The sequence below is a fragment of the Dama dama genome, chromosome 20, assembly GCF_033118175.1.
Source record: "Dama dama isolate Ldn47 chromosome 20, ASM3311817v1, whole genome shotgun sequence".
Classification (NCBI taxonomy): Eukaryota; Metazoa; Chordata; class Mammalia; order Artiodactyla; family Cervidae; genus Dama; species Dama dama.
The window spans coordinates 112139247-112159884 of NC_083700.1; the positions used below are offsets into that span (position 1 = coordinate 112139247).

Sequence of the window (20638 nt, forward strand, 5' to 3'; positions counted from 1 at the left end):
CCTAGTAACCAGGAGTTTCTGGGAAAATTACCTTTAAAATAGCTCATTACCATGTTCTGCCATCAGGAGTGAGGGAAAAGTAACAGAAAAATTCACTTGGAAGTGGGGAGACCCCTCCACTTCCCACGGGACACCCTAGGAGAAATTTTTTTAATGCTTGTTCATTCTTAAGAAACAAAGCAGTGCTGGCCACCTTGAGAGAAGAAAGTGATCAGAGTAAATGAGATGATGCCAAGAAAGTCCTAGCGTTTTTCCTGACACAAACTTGGAGCCCAATAGTATTGTTTTCATATTTATTATTCCATGCAGTACATTTATTACAAAGAAATAGGTATTCCTTCATGGAAGTCATATGTAGCATGATTTAAAATGTAACTGTTCTATAATCCTTTTTCTTTTTTTTTTTTATCTTGGGAGGCAAAAGAAAGTCATAATGCAGATCTAATTCAGTTCTGAAAACTCTTAACTGTATCTGTAAGTGTTAACATATTGTTATTGTTTAGTCGCTAAGTCATGTCTGACCCATTTTCGACCCCATGGACTGTAGCCTGCCAGGCTCCTCTGTCCATGGGATTTCCCAGGCAAAAATACTGGAGTGGGTTGTTGCCATTTCCTTCTCCAGGGGATCTTCCCAACCCAGGGATTGAGCCCACATCTCCTGCATTGGCCAGTGGATTCTTTACTACTGCTCCATCAGGGAAGTTAACATGTTGGGCTTCTGTGGTAGCTCAGCTGGTAAAGAATTTGCCTGCAATGCAGGAGACCCCAATTCGATTCCTGGGGCAGGAAGATCCCCTGGAGAAAGCATTTGCTACCCACTCCAGTATTTTGGCGTGGAGAATTCCATGGACAGAGGAGCCTAGTGGGCTACAGTCCATGGGGTCGCAAAGAGTTGGACACGACTGAGCAACTTTCAACATATTAACCTCCCTCAAAAAGAAAAACAGCTGCATACCAGCAGTATCCAGGGAAACACACGAAGCCGTCAGCAGAAGCTGGGGTCCATGGATGCTGCTGGTGTAGAGTGATTGCAACTAAACTCCATGCACAGATTTAATCCCTTCCTCAGGAAGTGAGGTCACCTAGCTGACCGACTCTGTATAAAGACATCTTCGCCAGGGCCTGAAATCCAAAAGAAGGCTGGGAGTAGCCCCACCGTGGGCTGCCGCTGCACTGAGATGGCATGGGAGGTGGTCCATCCCGTCATCCTCCCCGTCTTCCCAGGGCTGAGTTGGGCCCCGTCCTCCAGGTAGCCCAGATGTCTGCATCCGCAGCTCAGCAAGGAGCCTCTGAGTGTGGCCTGCTGGGGAGAGGCCAGCCCAACAACAGAGGCACCACCTGAGGCATCTTTGTTCCAGAGCTGTGGCCTGATCCCCCATGGCCAAAACTTAAAGGAGCGTCCCCTTGCCTCTCCAGGGTGAGGGCAAGCCATTCGCTTAAAACAAGAGAAAATTCACATAAGAACGTTTGGTCAGCGTTTCACTACCAAAGTGAGCTACTATGGATTGGAACGCCTTGACCACAAGTCCCGACACATACCTGCTCATGGCTGAGAGGGGCCTGAGTACGTGCTTCATACCCTAGAAACACAACACACTCACGGACGGTCACAGCCACTACCGTTTATGGCTGCGGCTCTCTCGGTCACCGAAGTATTGGGACTGTGGGTTCTGATTCCCATATTCATTGTTCATATAATTAATTGTGTGCCTTTCTGGCTTGACAGTCACCCCGCTGGACTCCCCCTCTCAAAAGGACACTGTGTCAGATGAATCGAGTTTGGGGTGTTTGCACAGTGGGTTCTCAATTAGGACGTGAAACATGGTTTTGCTTTCCAGGGTCATCCAGGCATGTTCCCACGGCTCACCTTTCCAATCCCAGCCTTTTCTCATGAACTGCTGTCAACCAGGCTGGGGGCAGGGGACGCCCTGCTTTTGTTTGCTCTTTTGAGCCTTTCTGGTGTTGCATTATCATTAGTGGACCACCCAGGCTTTCATCTTCCACAGACGAGTGAAACCTCTCTGGCCACGCACACTCTTGAGTCGATTCATCACCTTAATGCGGTGTGAGGTTCTCTCTTTCCCACCAGCTAACACTGACTACGAGTCCCAAGTCACCCTCCGTATTGTGGCTTTTAGGGAACTGTTTGGCTCATTCACATTTCTTTGTATCTCTCCTTCCCTCCCTCACAGATGAAAAAAAATGAATTTATAAACAGGTACATCTAAATGTGATTTCTGTTAGATCCTTGTATACAGAAATGCAATGGACATTTCATTATATTGGTCGTCTATCTTGCCCATTTACTAACTGCAAGTATTATTTCTTATCATTTGTAGATTCCTTGGGGTTTCCTTTAACTGATGTGAAATGATTGCTTCTAACATTTCATCCTTGAGAATAATGTTCTTTGGGTTTGCATAGCTACTGTTTGTCCACGGAAAGAGGATTCCCTTCTCTTCCTAGTTTGATAAAAGATTTTAACCATATTTTAAATTTCTGTCTTCTTTGTTAGGGCGTCATACATGCTTCATGTCATGAAGTCATACATACTTCTTTTCTCATAGAGGTGAACCCTGGTATTTTCTCACGTGTACATAATTTACCGAGGTCTAAAGTTAGTCCTTAACTCTCCTGGGCAATAGTGCAAAAAATCCTAGGGCATTTTCACTCCTGGGTCCCCATCTCCACTTTAATTTCTCTAGAATTGGGTACTTTCCCCAAATTAGACATGATAAGAGAATCAGCATTTGGTATAGTTTTTGTTTAGATGTATCTACATATATATCTGTTCATTTGCTCACCAACCCATCTGGCTCAAATTTTCTTTGTAGAATCTTCCGAATTCTACAGTTCCATTAGGGAAGGGCGCTTGGTCATTGGCTCTTTCAGTTTTTATATGAAAATATTGTTATTCCACTCTGGCTCTTGGAAAAGAGTTCTCCTGGCTCTGGATGTCCAGTGGCATCCCAGCCGCCCTTCCCCTCCCGCTTCATGGACCCTCTCATTCAAACCGTTCACTGAGCTGTCCTGGGTCTGCTCCATATGATGCCCAGTTTGGCCCCTTTCTTGGGGTGGGCCTGCAACCTGCTCCTTTCCCCCCAGTGCTTTTCCATACCCCCACAAAGCACCCTTATCACAGGAGCTCTGAACAGTTGCCGGGAGGGAAGGTCACAGACGTGTGAGAAGCTGGTGGGAGTCGTGGGCCCTCTTGTCGGAGAAACGTGACCCAGTGAGGCTGGTGCGCTGGTGGGAGAAGCCCTGACCCGCCTTCACCAGCTGCTCAGAGCAGGATCCGTGGACTCAGGCTTCCCCCACCAGCAGGTTAAGCTCTGAAAGAGCAGCGATGCTGATGTTGCATAGAGCATGATACTATCGTCCTCAAAATACATAAAGACTCCGTGAAAAGGTGGCGCGGGCCCGTTTCCCAGGCAGTCCGTGTTTGTTTAGGGGAGCGGTCCCCTGGCCCCGGGACAGAGACACGAGCGTTTGGTCCCCACCTGCCCAGGATCAGTGAGGTCGGATGAGAGGGTCTCTCAGTCACAGGAGTAAGAGCTGCTTCTCTTCTGAGACCAAAGGGGAGGTGGTGAGGGGCCTGCAGGTGGTTGCAGGTGCTTCCGAGGCCCAGGGAGCATCCTTGTCTCAGAGGCTGAAGGGCTCCCAGTGAGGCGGGGCCTTGGGAAGGGGCGGGGCCAGCCCGGGCAGTACGGGCCCCTCCGAGGTCAGAGGCCGTGAGGGGTGCCTGGGACACAGGCTGAAGGAGCCAGGAGCGTGGCAGACAGAGGTTTGTCAGATGTGAGCAGAAAGAATGAGGCAAGAGTCTAGCGCAGCAGTCCGCCAGGTGGGCGCTGGGTCATTCGCATTATTGATAACGATCGCTCACCCGGGAGATGGTGACTCCGCGCCGTCCAGCAGCCAGTGACGGGAAACCACCGATTTTCTGAGACGTGGCGCCCGGAACTCCACATGCAGACATCTTCACGGTTCGCAGACATCTTCACGGTTCCCCGCAGCTGGCGGTGCTGTCTCCACCCAGCACCTCCTCTGCCTTTTGTTTTGTGTCCGAGGCAGGAGGGTAGATGAGAGCAGCGTGCCCCAGCGGCCGTGGGGGGGGGTCTCCTGGCCCAGACCCTTGTCGGCCTGAGCTGTGTGGAAAACGCGCTGAAGAAGGTGGATTGTCCCCGTGGTAAGGGTGAGGAAATGAGCCTAGGACAGCTGAGTTGTCCAGACTCCGGTGTGCCAGCTGGTGGGGCAGGATTTTGAACATGGGGGCCCTCTTCCTGGTCCACAAGGTGCCCCTTCAGATCACCTGGTATTTGGCTCACTTGTCACACTGAGTTTCCCCACTGTACCTGGTCTTCTGCCCTGAAATGACAGACGCCCTCGAGGCCTCCGTCTTTGCTCTGGTGTTATCTGTGGAGCGGGGCCAGGGGCTTGTAAGGAAATTAAATTGCACCCTGAGATGAGCAGGGTTCACTTGATTTTCAGCCCGCTGTCAATTTCAGAGCCCGGCACCGACTTACAATATCAAGAACACCAGTTACAATACAATATCCTCGAGTCGCTTCATCTGTGCCCAGCACAGAGGCGCTGACATCACACGCTGGTTTTCCTTTTTCCTCCTCCCCTGAGCATTGATTGAAACCCAGCTAAGCCACGCTGGCTTTAGGAACCGAATCCGGAGTGTTTGGAGGTGTGCGGGTTCAGATCTCCGCAGCGGGGCGGCCGGTCCTGTGTGTGCCCGCGGCCCCATGCAGGCGCGATTGAACCCAAAGGCCCTTTCATGACCGGGGACTTGGCAGAGGGGCCTCGGTCTCATGAAAGCTAAACTCTTCATCCCCACCACTCTTCTGTGTTTCAGAGCAAGAAGAAAACTTTGAGTTTATCATTGTGTCCCTCACTGGCCAGACGTGGCACTTTGAAGCCACCACATACGAGGAGCGAGATGCGTGGGTCCAGGCCATTGAGAGCCAAATCCTCGCCAGCTTGCAGTCATGCGAGAGCAGCAAGAACAAGGTAAGACCCGGAGCAGCCGCCCCCAGGCCCCCAGCCCCAGCCCAGCCCCCAAATCAGGAGCCACTGACCCTGAAAGGGAAACAGGCGCGGGCGGTTGGGGGGTGGGTGCATCCTGTGAGGCTGTGAGATGGCCACAGAACATTCACTTTTTCCAAGCAGAAAGGGAAATGATCACAGAGATAATAAAGCATTGTCGATGCGTATCCTGCATCGTATATTAGTATCGTAGCTCAACCAGATGGCAGAGTATCCTGTTTTAAGTCTTTTCTCTCCCAAAGTCATCCCAAATATAAAGTATTGACCTTTGATTGTAAAGGATGGAATCTTTTGGATCCTTGTGGCTTATGTGTCCACATCCGCTTTTATTGTTTTTAGGCAGAATACCCTCAGGAAAAGAAGCACTGGTTTAAAAAGAAGCCTTGTTCCATTCTCACAAATGTCCCCCGCCCAGTTCAAATCCATCTCAGGTTAGGAAACTGTCCCTTGGTACTGGCTTCAATAAAAAGTGTATGCATGTATATGAGTGTGCAGAGAGTTCAGGGAAGGTAAAAGTCTGTTTTCTAAATTCTGTTGATAAAGCCTGGTATGTATCTTTATTCAGTTAGCATTAATTCCTTTGCATTTGTTTAGCCAGGAGAAATAGATTTTAACCTGCATTTTCTGAATTACTGCCCCATAATAGTCCTTATACAAAGGTCGTTTTTCTCATTTTCTTTTTCCAATCAGAGTATTCCTTCAAATATCATTATTTTTATGCTTGGATTTTTAAACCCCTTCTCTGGGACACTAACGTCTTAGAGAGTATTTTTATTTTTTAGACTGTGAACAACTACAAACCAGGAGAAAGAGCATGGCCTCTCAACCTGCAATTTCATTTGTAACCATTTAAAGAAATTTCTGCCAATGATTTATGTTCAGCTTTGTCATTAAGAAGGGAGTCTGTCTTTCAGAAAGATGGAGTATCTATTTTTATTACCCTCTTTAACCAGGGTAAACCAGACCACAGTCATTATTATTATAATGTAATTTGCCTCTCTTTTTAAGAGAAGTTTTATACCCACAGTGGGGAGAGTCAGGGCCTTTCATTTCTGAGCACCTTGGCTTTACTTAAGTCCTGGATGGCCACAGATGTGGCTTCTGAAGCAAACTCAGGATGCTTCTGAGTCTCCTGTCAGTGGGGACCAAAGATACATGTCACCCACAAAGCTCAGGAACCCTGTTTCAGAACAGGAATTGGCTGAATAGACAAAACACATCTCCAGATTTTGCATAAAAATCACAGTAGCTCACGTCGGACTCTGAACCCACACCAGGTGATCGGACTCAGGAAGGTGGAGAACAGCGCTGGCCTCTTCTGGTTCACACCCTTGCCGGTCTCCTCCCAGCTCCCTGCTCTGTGAACATGGCCAGCTTCACCTTTGGGCCTGATGCAAACACCAGCCTTGAGATGCTGCCCTTCCTCTCTCCCTGGACGTGTGCCTTCTCGGGCAGGCACCACTCCTAGAAGGAGGACTCACTGGGCACAGAGGAAGGCAGACCCGTACCCGTTCACCTTGGGCATTTGCTGACCAGGCGTGCAGGTGCACAACATGGAAATAATACCCACAAAGAACAGCTGGAGGGAAAAGAATGGGCTGTGAGGTATTCTAGCTGCCCGTGGATAATCAGTTTGTGGCAATCCCAGAAGCTATAAAGGTAGACAGAGGCGGTCACATGTGTGCGCGTGCACACACACACACACACTCACTCCAGATGCCAACAGAAATTGTTCAACACACTTTGAATATTTGGGCATCTAAGCAAAGGGAATAAAACCATAATGATGTATTATGCTACTCTAATGGTAGCACTTAATAAATTGTAGTTTGTGATTAAGTGGTCAGATATCAATTATTTAACAGCAAACAATTTGACATAACGATGCTTCAATTTATGAATAATTTTTACACAAACATCAAGCTTATTCCAAGTGTCCTCTGGGATTTATTTGGCTTTGACCATTATATTAAAGGTGTCCATCATAAGCCTTAAAATCCTTACAAGGTACATCCTTTTACTGGCCACCTCTATTTTGAAAAATTCATCCTTAGTAAATAATCGTGAATTCGTGTAAAGTTTTAGCAGTAAACATATCCTTCACAGCACTCTTGATAGTAGAGGAAAGCTGGAAACAGCCTAAATGCCCATCAAAGAAAGCTTCATAAATAAGTCATCATAAGTGGAATATTATGCAGTCATTTAAAATGATGCCAGAGTTATTATGACACTTTCTCTAAGAAGTCTTCGTAGCGAAAGACTGAAAATCAGTAACATCCAAAATCAAATTTTAAAATAAAAAAAATAAAACTTTTGAATACCCATCACATCAATAAATAAATGAATTAAAATGATGCCAGAGGTTATGTGACGCCATTGAGAGGTGATGCCACGTCATTAGACAGATTCCAAAGTAACGTATACTGTGCTGGTTTTTTTTTTTTAAGCACTTCTCTCTATATGCATGTGCTTTTTTCAAAGAAAGTCTAGAAGAATAGATATCAAATTATTAATAAAACTTAACTCTGATAGTTTCTCATTTTTATGTTGTTCTTTTCCCCCTTTGTATTTTCTGACTTTCTCAGAAAAGACGACGAAGTATGTGTTGAAGTATAAATGCCCCCAGCCACCCGCACAGTCCTCTCCACCCACCCCCACCCCCACCCCCCCAACCCCCCACTGCACGGTGGCCTTGTTGCTGTGACAACTGGCCCAATTGGAAATGGGAAGTGAGTCCCCAAGGCACAGTGTGATGGGGGTGTGGTCTCCTGACGAGGAACCACCAGACCTGTCTTGGGCACCTAGTCTCTCATCTGACGCATCTCACCACATGCTCCTGACGTGTTTTCCATCAGCTGGGCCCCATCCCAGAGACAGCCAGTGTGCTGGGCTCAGCCGCTCCGTCGCGTCTGACTCTTTGCAGCCCCGTGGACTGTAGCCCGCCAGGCTCCTCTGTCCGTGAATCTCCCAGGCAGCAATCCTGGAGTGGGTTGCCACTTCCTCCTCCGGGGGATCTTCCTGACCCAAGGATCGAACCCCCGCATCTCTTACGTCTCCTGCATTGGCAAGCAGGTTCTTTCCCTCCAGCCCCACCTGGTAAGCCCAAAGACATCTAGAGAGGAGTCCCATTTTTGAACCTAACCTCATGTTATGTCTGCTCACGATCCATCGGTGGTTCCCAGGTGTTACTAGCAGTCATGCACACTTACCTCAGGGTCCTCACGGCTTCCGTTTATATGTCTCCCTCTTTGCCCAGTCCCGGCTGACCAGCCAGAGTGAGGCCATGGCCTTACAGTCGATACGGAACATCCGCGGGAACTCCCACTGCGTGGACTGCGAGACCCAGAGTAAGTATGCACGAGGACGGGAGGCTTCGCCCTGGACAGAGTGGGGTGGGGTGGTCGCACGCAGCCCACGCTGCTGCAGACCCACGTCTGTCATCCGGTGTGTAAGGTACGATATGTGATTTAATGGCGTGGAAGGCCTTGAAATGTTTGGACTTCAACACAGTGCCCTTCTCACAGAAGCCTCTCTGATGGCACCATAAGTATTTCTCTCTCTCTCTCCTTTTTTTTTTTTGATTACATGAAGTGTAGTTGATTTACAGTGTTGTGTTAATTTCTGCAGAGTGACTGAGTTGTCCCTGTGCGGATGCTTCTGCATATTCTTTTCCACTCTGGCTTATCACCAGTCCTGCTGATGCCTCTTGGCAACCCCATGAGCCACAGTCACATCACCGGTGCTAGGGCTTCGGTCAGCTGCCCACATTGGTGCCGTATCCAACACCCGGGGGACGCCCTGTGCAGACTTGGTGCAGAAAGTGGGCCGGACCGGAGGTGGGGAGGGAGGCGCTAGGAGTCAGGGCGGCAGCAGGACGCACGGCTGGGTGGCTCTGGATTGTTCAGGGAGAGGCCAGCTGCTGCTCAGGCAGGATTGGGGTGCCTTAACAGGAAGAACTCAGGACTGTCACACATCAAAGAGAAGGGGGGAGCCCGCCTGGGAGAGAGCCCACCCCAGCTGGCAGGGCAGCTAAGAGCAGGACAGTGAGGCCAAGTCTGTGGCCTCCGGGAGACAGAAGAGGTCTCTTCTGCATGTTCCTGGAGGGACTTCTTTAAAGCATCTTCTTTTGTTTAAAATTTTAAATTTTACTTTCAAGCCACGTCATGCCATGAAGTTAGAAGAGAAGTCATCACGTGAAGTGTTTTTTTATCAGAGATCTTTAACAGCACAAAATCTGAGTACTCTCAGAACCTCCATGGGGAGACATGTCCGTGATGGTTTCCACCACCATCTGGAAGACCCCTTTAAAGGGAATATTCCGTGGCTCACTGGCTTCACAGTGTGTGGCCAATTGGAGGGTGAGAGAGTTTTCTGGGAGTGGGCCTGGCAGGCGAGTGCCCAGTCTGGGGAGGGTGAGTGGGAAGGGGAGACTGGTTCAGGGGAGGCTCTGGGGCCCATTTGTTGAGAGTGAGGCCACGTTTGACAAATGTGGAGAGAAGAGCGATCCTGAGCTTCCATTTCTAAAATGACGTTATCTCTCAGGTCTGTGTCCAATCCCTCCAGACATGGTCTCCCTTAATTCTTGTGACTAATAGTTGGCACTGCAGTGGGTCCCACTCCTAGAGGGACATGAACAGTCTGAAGGGTCAAGTTAGACATCCCAGGTCACCAAAAGAGCCAGTCACGGAGCAGGATTTAATCTAAGACCGCGCTGTGTTTTCTCAGAAGACAAGGGGAAGACAGAAGGACTGAGGTCAAGGGTATGAGAGATGACACAGTGGCAAAGCCATTTGGCTTTTTATGTGTTATCATTATTATTATTTTTGCAAGCATTCGTTTCTTTTTCCCCAACCAAGACCATCTCTGAGGTCACAGACCCCTCTTCTCGTGTGTCCCCCCTTCTCCTGCCACCCCATGATCTCCTCCACCCGCTTCCTGCCTTGCTATGTTAAATGTTAAACAAATGGCTGGCTGATTTCTGTTGAATTAGCGTGAAGTCACTCCTGGTCATTTGCCGTTTATAGAATGATTCCAAATAAATATGATGTCAGTTACCTGGTTTTTTTGTTGACTCTTCAAGTCTACCTGGAGTGAGGTATTGATTATTCCTGGATGATTTAAGCCTTATTTGCTTCTGTCAGTGGTGAAAGCCGTTGACAGTCAAGGTCAGCCCCCTCTTTGGAAGTCAGCTAGTGATTCTAGCATGAAGCCGACCCTGGGCCTGAGTCCTCAGGCTTCTGACCAGGTCAGCGGTTCCACACCAGGCGCCCCAGGGCTGTTCCCTGGACTCATGAGATGTCTGTGGTGCAGTGTCACAGCCCAAAGCCTGTTCCGATTTGTTCTGAGTCAGGGTTGACCGTGCTGAGCCAAAACCTAACCATCTTGCCAGCACTGAAGGATGGAGAAATGGGAACTGCTTGGCTGGTTACCCCTAAATAAGATCACTGAGAGTCCAACTTTCTCACTGTTGTGTGCCTCTCTTTCATCTTTGAAATTTGCAAGCATGCCCACCATGTCACTAAGAACGTTGATGTGCCCCTGATGCAGGAGGGTACCAGGGGCATTGTAGCTTTGGGAATGACCAGCTGTCCCTCTCTTTCCTTCTCTTTCCCTGCATCAGCAGCCATCCCACGAGAGACACCAGGTCATGCCTCATTTCGTTTCCCTGTGTGTCTGCTTGCTCAAGGGGTGTGCCCACTGGGTGTGTTAGTCGCTGAGTCATGTCTGACGCTCTGCGACCCCTGGACTGTAGTCCACGAAGCTCCTCTGTCCATGGGATCTCCAGGCAAGGATACTGGAGTGGGTTGCCATTTCCTTCTCCAGGGGATCCTCCTGACCCAGGGATCGAACCTGGGTCTCCTACACTGTAGGCTGGTTCTTTACCATCTGAGCCACCAGGAGAGCCTGTGGAAGTACCCAAACGTGCATTTTTCTCTCCAAACCAATGCTTTCAGTTGTGTATTGTGTGGGAAATTCTAAGGCCTTGGCCAGAGCCTTAGATGTTTGAAAGTTGCCGCCATCACATCAGACCTCCTGAGATGCCTGAGACAGTTGCAAGTGGTGTCCAAGGGAGCATGTTTAAGGCCCTGACTCCGAGGAGGGATTGCTGAAGTGGGAAGTCTGGTTAGCCACTTGGCTCTTGAGATCCAAGGGCCTTGGGAGTGAGTGATGACGGTCCGATCGCATCTGGCGTCCCCTTCCTCCGCCCGCAGATCCCAACTGGGCCAGTCTGAACTTGGGAGCCCTCATGTGTATCGAGTGCTCAGGGATCCACCGGAATCTCGGCACCCACCTCTCTCGAGTCCGGTCTCTGGACCTCGACGACTGGCCCATTGAGCTCATCAAGGTGATGTCGTCCATCGGGAACGAGCTGGCCAACAGTGTCTGGGAGGAGAGCACCCAGGGGCGGACGAAGCCCTCGCTGGACTCCACAAGGTAGGGGTGCGGGGAGGCGGGTGCTCACGCGGCTTACTGCTCAACAGAACCGGGAGTGACCTTAGCAACAGCCACCACAAGAACCGCCCTGGCCACCCGTGGGAAGGCTGATAACCCAGCTCGAAACGTCTGTGTTTAAAATTGGTCTTCCGCAGGCACAGATAATTCAAGCTCCTTAATTTTTTACGTTTGTTTTTACACTTTGGGGATTCCTCTCCCTCTCTTAGAGACGTATTAAGCTTCTAACCTGATGAATATATCACTTTAATTAATGCATTTCTAATAGGCATAAGCTGTGCTGTTAACACTAATTACGGAATTTGGGATTCTTTTGATTTTGTTATTCTTATGTCTTTAATAAGCATCTATTCCATTGGCTCCACTCCCCTCTGACCTCTCACTAAGTGAGTTGATAGTAACCAAACATATTTTATTTTCTAAACTATATCCCTAACACATTTAATCAACCAAGCACGGCATACGTAACATGTGGTGGCTCCTCATTACTGTTAATTGTTACCCAGTGTAAAAAAACGCATTTATTTTGAGGCCATTGTGTCTCTCATTTTTCATTTACAGCAATTATAAGCCGTTTTTGAGTATACATGCATATTTAATATACCTAAGAGGTGATAAAATGACGTGTCTTCTGAGAATGCCTCTTTCACGGAGGCAGGGTGGACTGTCCCGTCTCCGAGGCTGTTCTGAGTGGGCATGTTCCGGCGTCGGAAGCAGAGGTGTGGTGGGTGGACACAGCCTTCACGTCTCAGGTGTGTGCACGGTGAAGGGGGACGCTGGGTCTCCCAGCACCAGCGCTCATGTGTTTTGCTGGTGATCAGACAAGGAAACCTGGGTGTCCGTCTATGGGTGGGCCAAACACAAGGGTAAGAAGTCGGTCTCTGCCGATAAGCAGTGATGATGTGGCAGGTTGGTGGGCTTCATCAATGCTGAAAAATGAATTTGGGGTGCCACCTTTGGTTCACTTGAGAGAATGAAGCCGGTGTCATAAACCCTACTCTTCGTATTAGATGCTCTGTGGAGAGCGGGTAGGGGTCCTTGAAAGGTGCATGACGTCTCTCTGTTTAAAACCTCTCAGCTCAGTGCTGTGAGCTCCTACATAAGTTATGTCGTGTAATATGCCCTGTGGGCAACTGTCCTACAAACTGAAGAAGTGATACACTTTATAGTTTTTAGATTTTGATATAACGCTAATATGGAAATCTACTGGTTCATCCACTAGGGGCATTCTTCAAAGATTAGTTCATGTTTTAATATGTATTTTTTCATACATGTAGTTTCCCTAGAGGGTAATTAGATCTGAAAAAAGAAAAATGATTGAAAATTCGATTGAGCTTAATGTGTGAATGCAGAAAACATTGAAGTAAATTGGGAAAAGATTAACTTTATACATCTTACTGTTTGTGTGTAAAAGGAGCATATGCACTATTTTTAATACCATGAATTAGAAGAGTTTGTCTTCCCATCTGTCATAACTAGAAACTGTTTGGAATGATTAGAAACAAAGATGTAGGTTAAGTTTTTAAGTGGGAAATAATTCTTAATAGTTTTGTCTTCATAAGTGAAGACTGTATGTAAGAGTATTTTATTATTCTGTCTTGAGTGTTTTAGTTAAGTTCCTGAGTGTATGACTTCCCCTTCTGTGCAAGATTATACGTATTGTATCTTTACAGCTTACGGACATTTGAGTCTTCCCTTCTCACAAGTGGAGTCATTGTCATGAACTTCCTATGGTGAGGATGGTATGGTTATGTGGTCTTGCCCAGCATAACTTTGGAGTTTCTAAATTCTGTTCAACTCGTAAGAAGATAAAGCATGTTTGAGAATTGACTGTGCCTTTGGTAATTGGAGTTGTACTTTTAATTAAACTCAGCAAATACTCATCGAGTGCTTTCTCATAGAACAGAAGTGGTCACCAGGTGATGACCTTAGGTCTGCAGTGATCGGTGTATGTGCTCAGAGCCGGCCAAGGATGCCAGGACCCAGCGGCATTCATAGACGGGAGGGGTCTATGGTCTCAGGGAAGTTCAGGAGAAATGTCTTCTGAGCTGGGCTTGGAATCATGGGGTGATTCTCCAGGCCTGGTGGTGTGGGGAGCATGTGGTGGAGGCTTAGGCAAAGACAGGAATGCCAAAGGAAGCCTGGGGGCCCCTGGGGAGGTGGAGCCATGGATATAGTGAGGGATGGGGAAGGGCAAGGCCACAGAGCAAAGACCTCGTGAGCCAAGGGCAGTGCTTTGACAGCAACTCTGGGGGTGGGCAGGCTTCCCTGGTGGCTCAGCTGGTAAAGAACCCCCCTGCAAGACAGTAGACCTGGGTTCGATCCCTGGGTTGGGAAGATCCCCTGGAGAAGGGAAAGGCCACCCACTCCAGTATTCTGGCCTGGAGAATTCCATGGGCTGTATAGTCCATGGGGTCACAAAGAGTTGGACACGACTGAGCAGCTTTCACTCTCACTGGGGGTGGGCAGAGGGCGGGCTGTTGGGGCTGTTCATGTGTTCTTGGATGTCCCACCTGTTCCCCGGAGGACCAGAGGCAGCCAGCAGCGTCGTAGGAAGAGGCGGAGACAGGCAAGGAGGCCCGTCTGAAGGTGGTGGTCCTGGTGGGACAGAGGGAGAGCCTCAGATACACTCAGAAACCACTCAACATAATCGCATCATGAAAACCCAGACCCCACCTCCTCCGCTACCTCCTGCATTCTCCTCAAACAGAAAGGAAAATGAAAAAGTTTGGCCTGGAATGTCCGTGTGGAATTTCACCTACGATGTGAGAAGCAATGCCTGGCCTGGTCCCTGCCTCCCCAAGACCAGGAGAGATACGCCCCCCACCCGCCCCACCTCGCTGTCTCCGCAAAAGCAGTGCTTGCTAGCGCAAACAGCTGGAGGGCTCGCTAATGTGGCCCTAAGGTAATACTAAAAAGAAATATTTTAATAAATTTTTATCTCCATCTGAGGAAAAGCCAAGTGCAATATATCCAGTCTAATTCTTTGAAAAGGGGCCCAGCTGTTTTCCCAAGAAGCTCCGTCCATTCTGTCTTGTTCAGAAGATTCATTCTGACAGTGGCATATAATTAGAAATGTGCTGTTCCTCCCCCAGCACGCACGCATGCACACGCACACACACACACACACACACACACGCTCAGGAGCATAGGCGAGTAGAACACAGCAGATCCTTACACATACGCACACACACTCAGGACCATGGGGAAGTAGAACACGGCAGATCCTTACACACACACACACACACACACACACACACACACAGGACCATGGGGAAATAGAACACGGCAGATCCTTCACACACACACAGGCTCAGAACCATGGGGAAGTAGAACACAGCAGATCCTTACACATACACACACACACACTCAGGACCATGGGGAAGTAGAACACGGCAGACCCTTCTCCAAGAAAAACACCTGAAGCCATCTTTCACGGTGTCGCCCAGGCCTACAGGTGACACAGGACGCAGGGAAGCGGGGTCCTTTGACCAGCCGTCTGTCCCCTGCACCCTGATTAGGCCAGCTTCGGGCTGCTCATAATTGGTTCCAGCGATTCTCAGCTGCCCCGAGAACTGCCGTTCAAACTTGAACAGCACGGAGATCAATCGAAGCTGACGGCGGCAAAGTCATATTGACTTCCCATTCCTAAACCGGGGGATCATTAGTCAAGAAAAGCATCTTTTAATTACTCCCAGGAAGAAAAAAAAAAATCTTTTTTTGGATGGATTCTGCAACAACTGCCATTTTTTTTTTCCCGGTGCATTCGATATTAAATTTATTGTCGTGGGAGGGGAGAGGGTGCCCTTCATCCCACTGTGATGGAGGTTTAATTTGGAGAAAGGAGCTGGTTAGAGATCGATGTGGTAACAATTAACTACATCTGGGGTGGAATCAGAATTCCCCTCTAATTGCTATTGATACCATTTAAGCACACACTTAAAATATTGATTGTAAATGGGGCTGCAGAGGTAGAGGCAAGGTGGGAACAGAGAGAACTAGCGTTAGGGGCTTATGGAGGGGCTGTCTGCTGTGTGCAGGCCGGTCAGCACCTGAGTGTGTGGTTGCCCCTGACGGTACGTTGTCTTGTGGACACCCGCGGGGCCTGGAGCAACCAGGCAAGGCTCCAGTACCCGTGTCAGGACACGATTCGGAGGTAAAGATGTTAAAACAGTCACGTGCATCTTTCTGGAGTGGATGAGTGAGACAGAAAGCTGCCTAGCTTGGAATACACATGTCAGGGGGTCTTGCAGCCTCGGAGCCTATCGTGTGTTTGTGAGCAAAATTACCAGCACACAATGAAACTGTCTCAACAAGCCTCGGTGTGCATCCTCTCACACTCAGCCACGCGCTGGTGTTCTCTGGGGCCGGTCTGCATCACTGAAGGCAGGTCCTTCTTCTCGATCCCATCCCCCTTGCACTTTAGAAGCTTTTTCGATTGACTTGCAGGGAAAAGAATGTCCTACCATGGCCGATCAGAGCCCTCCAGAGCCGCATTCCTCTTGGCAGCAGCTGAGCTCTGCTGGGCTCAGCGGCTCTCTCTCTTCATCTCCCATCTTTGTGTCTGCAGGTGGCAGGCTTTGGCCAAAGCGCGGGAGGGTGTGCAGGGACCAGTTGCTGTTTGCATTTCACGGCAGGTAGCCTGTTTACAGGGTGCTTTGGGGGCCTGCCGGTTTGGTCTAGGAAATCAAAGGAACCTGGAAGTGGAGAGCTTGCGTTTTCAATTCCATGAAAGAGCCCTTGGGAAAAGCTCTGAGCCCAACTGAAATCATCCGCCATCTCTTTGATCCCACTCGGAAGGGAACCCAGCTTGCCGATGGGTGTGCATTCCATTCCGTCTCTGAGCATCCTTTCTCTGGGTTCCGTCATTTGTCAGTTCACCTGGGCCCCTAGGCACCCCTCTTGTCTTTAACCTCTAAAAGGCTGTCAGTCCGGGAGGAGGACGTGGGGCCGGACGTCAGGAATCTGCGTGGGAGAGACTGCACACTCGCAGGCCGAGCGGGTCCACCCAGTGATCCGAGTTCCGTGTCCTTTTGATTTCTGAACGCCACTTTCATCTTATTTATGCACATGGAGATATTGATAAAGGGGAAATGTATCCAAACTGAAAATAATTGGATCCCCACCGCTCCCTCCGAGATATTAAAAGCAGCCCCACTTGGCCACGTCTCTGTCTCGTTAGGTTTGATCGTTAAGATCACAATATCGTAATCTCGGGCTCAAATTTCTGGCATAAAGATGCACTGATCCAAATGCGGCCTCGGGGAACATGTGGACCCACGCAGCCCCAGGATTGTCTCATCTTATTATTTTTCAACAGTTCTTGGCCCCGCTGAGGTCGGTGTTTTGTCTCTTTTGAGTGTTCCTCTATGCTTGACACCTTTTCCTATTTTCTTTCCTTAAAAAAAAAAAAAAGAAAAGAAAAATGGGCAGGGAGAGAAACATGGGGGGGGGATAAAAAAAGGACTTTGCTGTGATGACCAGAACCCATCTGCAGTTGGGTGACATCTGCTCCCCACATGTCACTTCCCTCATTAACAAGCAATTGAATTAATTAAATGCTACTCAGAACACGCATAACAAGCTACCGGCAGTGTCCAAATTAGCACTGATAATCAAGGATGATTTCCTTTATTATCCTGCTAAGTGGTGTGCAGACTCTGATCTCCCTGTCTGCCCTCATCTATTTACATACCCCCAGCCTCTGCCTTTGGAAGCGGAGGTTATCTTACCTAGTTAATTTGCCACGATCACCGAGCATGGCGGATTGATGCCTTGCCTCTGCCGCCCGAGCCACCGCGTGCGGGGGGAGTAGGGGGGTGCGGGGGGGGGCTACCCCCTCCCCCCTCCCCGCCTGCCCTCCCCCCAGCCCAGCCTTTGTATCTCAAGCTCACTGATAAATTAAAGGCCACCCCTGTGGTCTCTCAAGTGAGTAATAGAGGCAGAAATTTCATTTTGCAACTGGCTGATTTAATGATCCAAAGGGTAATTAATGGCCTGATTATCTTAATGTTAAATATGTCCGGCAGCAATTACTGTGACCTCCCGCTTGTCAAGGTCCGGGCTGTGCTCTTCTTTCAATTAAGTTCTCTGGGGCTTAATGGTATGAATAAACTCCTCTGATTCTGTCATCCCAGACGGACGCAGAGGGTTCAGAGAGCTGGGGGCTCCTCGGGAGTTTTAATCAGCCCGTCTTCGACTCTGGCGATCAGAGTTAACAATTATCCCAAGGACAGCCTCACTTTCTTCTTCCCCATGCAGGACCAAGCCCCCACCCCACCCCACCCCATCCGCCCTTTCGTGTTGTTGTTTTATTTTATTTATTTTCTCTTATGCGTTTCCGCGCTCGGAGGGAAGAATTCTGTTTGCAGAGGGAGCCGCTGTGCTCCGGCAGGCTGGTCTCTTCCAATATAAATTATCATGTGAGCGCCATGGTTTTTCTGTTTGACAGGCTTAATTAATTGGCAGGAGCCCCCGAAAATGACAGTGCCACTAATTGCAACTCCGGGTGCATTTCTGTCATCACGGCACGCCTGTCAGCGGGCATGCCCTGGCCCCAGCCTCTGGAGCGGGGGGGCCTGCCCTCCCAGCCTCAGGTCCAGGCGGGGACAGCGTCCTGAGCATGTGGGGACAACTGGCCGGCTTCAAGGAGCCTTGGGTTTGCAGGCACGCCGTCCCCCGCACAGGAGTGACATTTACTGCCTGTGAAGTTTACACGTCCGTGGCTCGGCAAACCCAGCAGCTGCTCGGGGGACCTAGTCTTTGACTTCAGATATTTTAGTGACTTCTTGGAGCAGGGCAGCTTCGAATCAGACCCCAGAGCTGTAACTCAGAGACTCTCCTTGACTGGATGGTCCTCATTAGCACGTTGCTAAATAAGCTAGGGTTTCCCTGAGCTCTGCACCCAGATCAGAAATATTCCACTATAAGTATTAAACCATTTAGGGAAATGTACAAATGAGAAGTGCATTAACACTGCCTCAAAAATAATACCTGAAGATTACAGTTGACAACAGAGCCATTCCTCCAGTAAACTGCAGGCAGGGAGTGTGGAGGGAATCCACGCATTGGCAGCACTCTCTGATTAAGCTCTCGGGATAGACCGGCCCTAATTATAAGAAAGGCGGATCTAACAAGGTTCTCCATTAGGTTAAGTAAAGTGGGATCCACGTTTTGCAGCATAACTCTACTGTCATCTGCCTTTGAAACAGGTGGACGAAATAGTGCTGTTGGTTCATCACGTCTGCCTGCCGCACACGAACCTGTCTTTTATTTGATCCTGCAGGAAACCAAGTGTGGGGGAGCCAGCTTTGCGACCAGGGAGCCGTCTTGGGTTGAAAAAAAGCTCTCATTTACTTTCTGAAATGTAGCCATGGAGACAGTCAGGAATTTTTTTATGTGTAAGGATTTTTACTATCATGTAAAGCTGAAAATGCAGTCATCGGCCAGCATCTGTTTCTTGTAGGCGCCCTGACCACTTCTGAGCCCACATCCACTTGTGGTTGTAGACGGAGCAATGTGATGTGGAGGTGATCCCTTAGGCTTGAGTTATGTGTCATGAGAGATGTTCTAAGCAGGTGCCTAGAAATAGTCTAAAACAACTGCCTGTGTTTTGATTCCTCCACAGCAGAGAACTTTCCAGAAGGTCCTTCCTCTCAGTGATGTTTGGATCATTTTACACCAGAAACTTTGTTTCTTCTGAGGGAGGTTCTGCTTTCCTCTTCCTCATAATGAGGAAGAGGCCGAAGCAAATGAACCTGGGCCCAGAGCTCACAGTGTGCGTTGCTAAGTCGCTTCGGTCCCGTCCGACTCTTTGTGATCCCATGGACCATAGTCCACCAGGCTTCTCTGTCCATAGGATTCTCCAGGCAAGAATACTGGAGTGGGTTGCCATGCCCTCCTGCAGGGGATCTTCCCAACCCAGGGGTCGAACCTGTGTCTCTTGTGTTTCCTGCATTTGCAGGCGGGTTCTTTACCACTAGTGCCTCCTTGGAAGCCCAGCTCACAGGGTATGGGGCACTTTTTCTGAGCACAGAGCCATCCTGCAACATTGGATGACACCCCCCCCCCCCATTTCCCAGGTGGAGCGATTGTGAGGTCAGGGTCCTGGAGCCATTTACCTAGGGTCACCCAGGACTAAGGGACAGGTCATTTGAACTCAGGACCTAACTTCTGACACCCATCTCTGGTCCTCCAGCTGCTCTTGTCCTTTTCCTGTTGGGCATCACGTGGCCACATCCGATGGCCAGTTGTGGCATCTAGAGGTACCACTGCATTTACATGTATCCATTCTCTCTCCTCCCCTTGGCCCCAGTTCATACTCCTACCAGCCTGTGTCTGCATTTAGATATTATTACTGTAAATTTATTATGTATAATAATGTAACTGTAATATCTTTCCATGTATAAAATCTCGTAGCCCCATTCATGGTAACTTGAGGATAATAAAGCATCATTCATTTTAGTTTGCATTCATATAGCAGACCTGATATTTTAAGTTACTCAGTCATGATTCTGAAGTCTTAATTTTCCGATGTCAGTGCTAATCCTTAGAGCTTCTGTGGAAAACAGTGCTGAATTAAAAAAATTTTTTTAAAAAGAGTGCTGATACATAAACTGATGAATGAGCCAGTGTAGTCAAAGGGTTCAAGCCCCAGATTTTCCCATAATCACATCCTTCTCCTGCCTGAATCCCTGACCCAACAGTGTCTGTTGAAAATATTCAGCTTGTTTTCCCAAAAGCCTCACACTGATATTTTTTATTATCTGCATGATGAAATGTGGAGCTGGACCAGAGAATAGTTCTGGTTCCACAGGCAGCATCTTCTTTTTTTTCTTTTTAATTTTATTTATTTATTTATTTTATTAGTTGGAGGCTAATTACTTCACAACATTTCAGTGGGTTTTGTCATACATTGATATGAATCAGCCATAGATTTACACGTATTCCTCATCCCGATCCCCCCTCCCACCTCCCTCTCCACCCGATTCCTATGGGTCTTCCCAGTGCACCAGGCCCGAGCACTTGTCTCATGCATCCCACCTGGGCTGGTGATCTGTTTCACCATAGATAGTATACATGCTGTTCTTTTGAAACATCCCACCCTCACCTTCTCCCACAGAGTTCAAAAGTC

The 20638-nt window shown here is 48.7% G+C and overlaps 1 protein-coding gene across 4 annotated transcripts in view; it reads left to right on the forward strand.

Moving 5' to 3' along the window:
• AGAP1 (ArfGAP with GTPase domain, ankyrin repeat and PH domain 1) overlaps window positions 1-20638 on the forward strand; it is a 577143-nt gene that overhangs the window by 496301 nt on the left and 60204 nt on the right. For all 4 annotated transcript variants that reach the window (XM_061122533.1, XM_061122535.1, XM_061122534.1 and 1 more), the window contains 3 exons: window positions 4862-5016; window positions 8309-8399; window positions 11265-11487. In XM_061122533.1, coding sequence (XP_060978516.1) covers window positions 4862-5016; window positions 8309-8399; window positions 11265-11487 — 469 coding nt within the window. The remainder of the gene's footprint in view (window positions 1-4861; window positions 5017-8308; window positions 8400-11264; window positions 11488-20638) is intronic.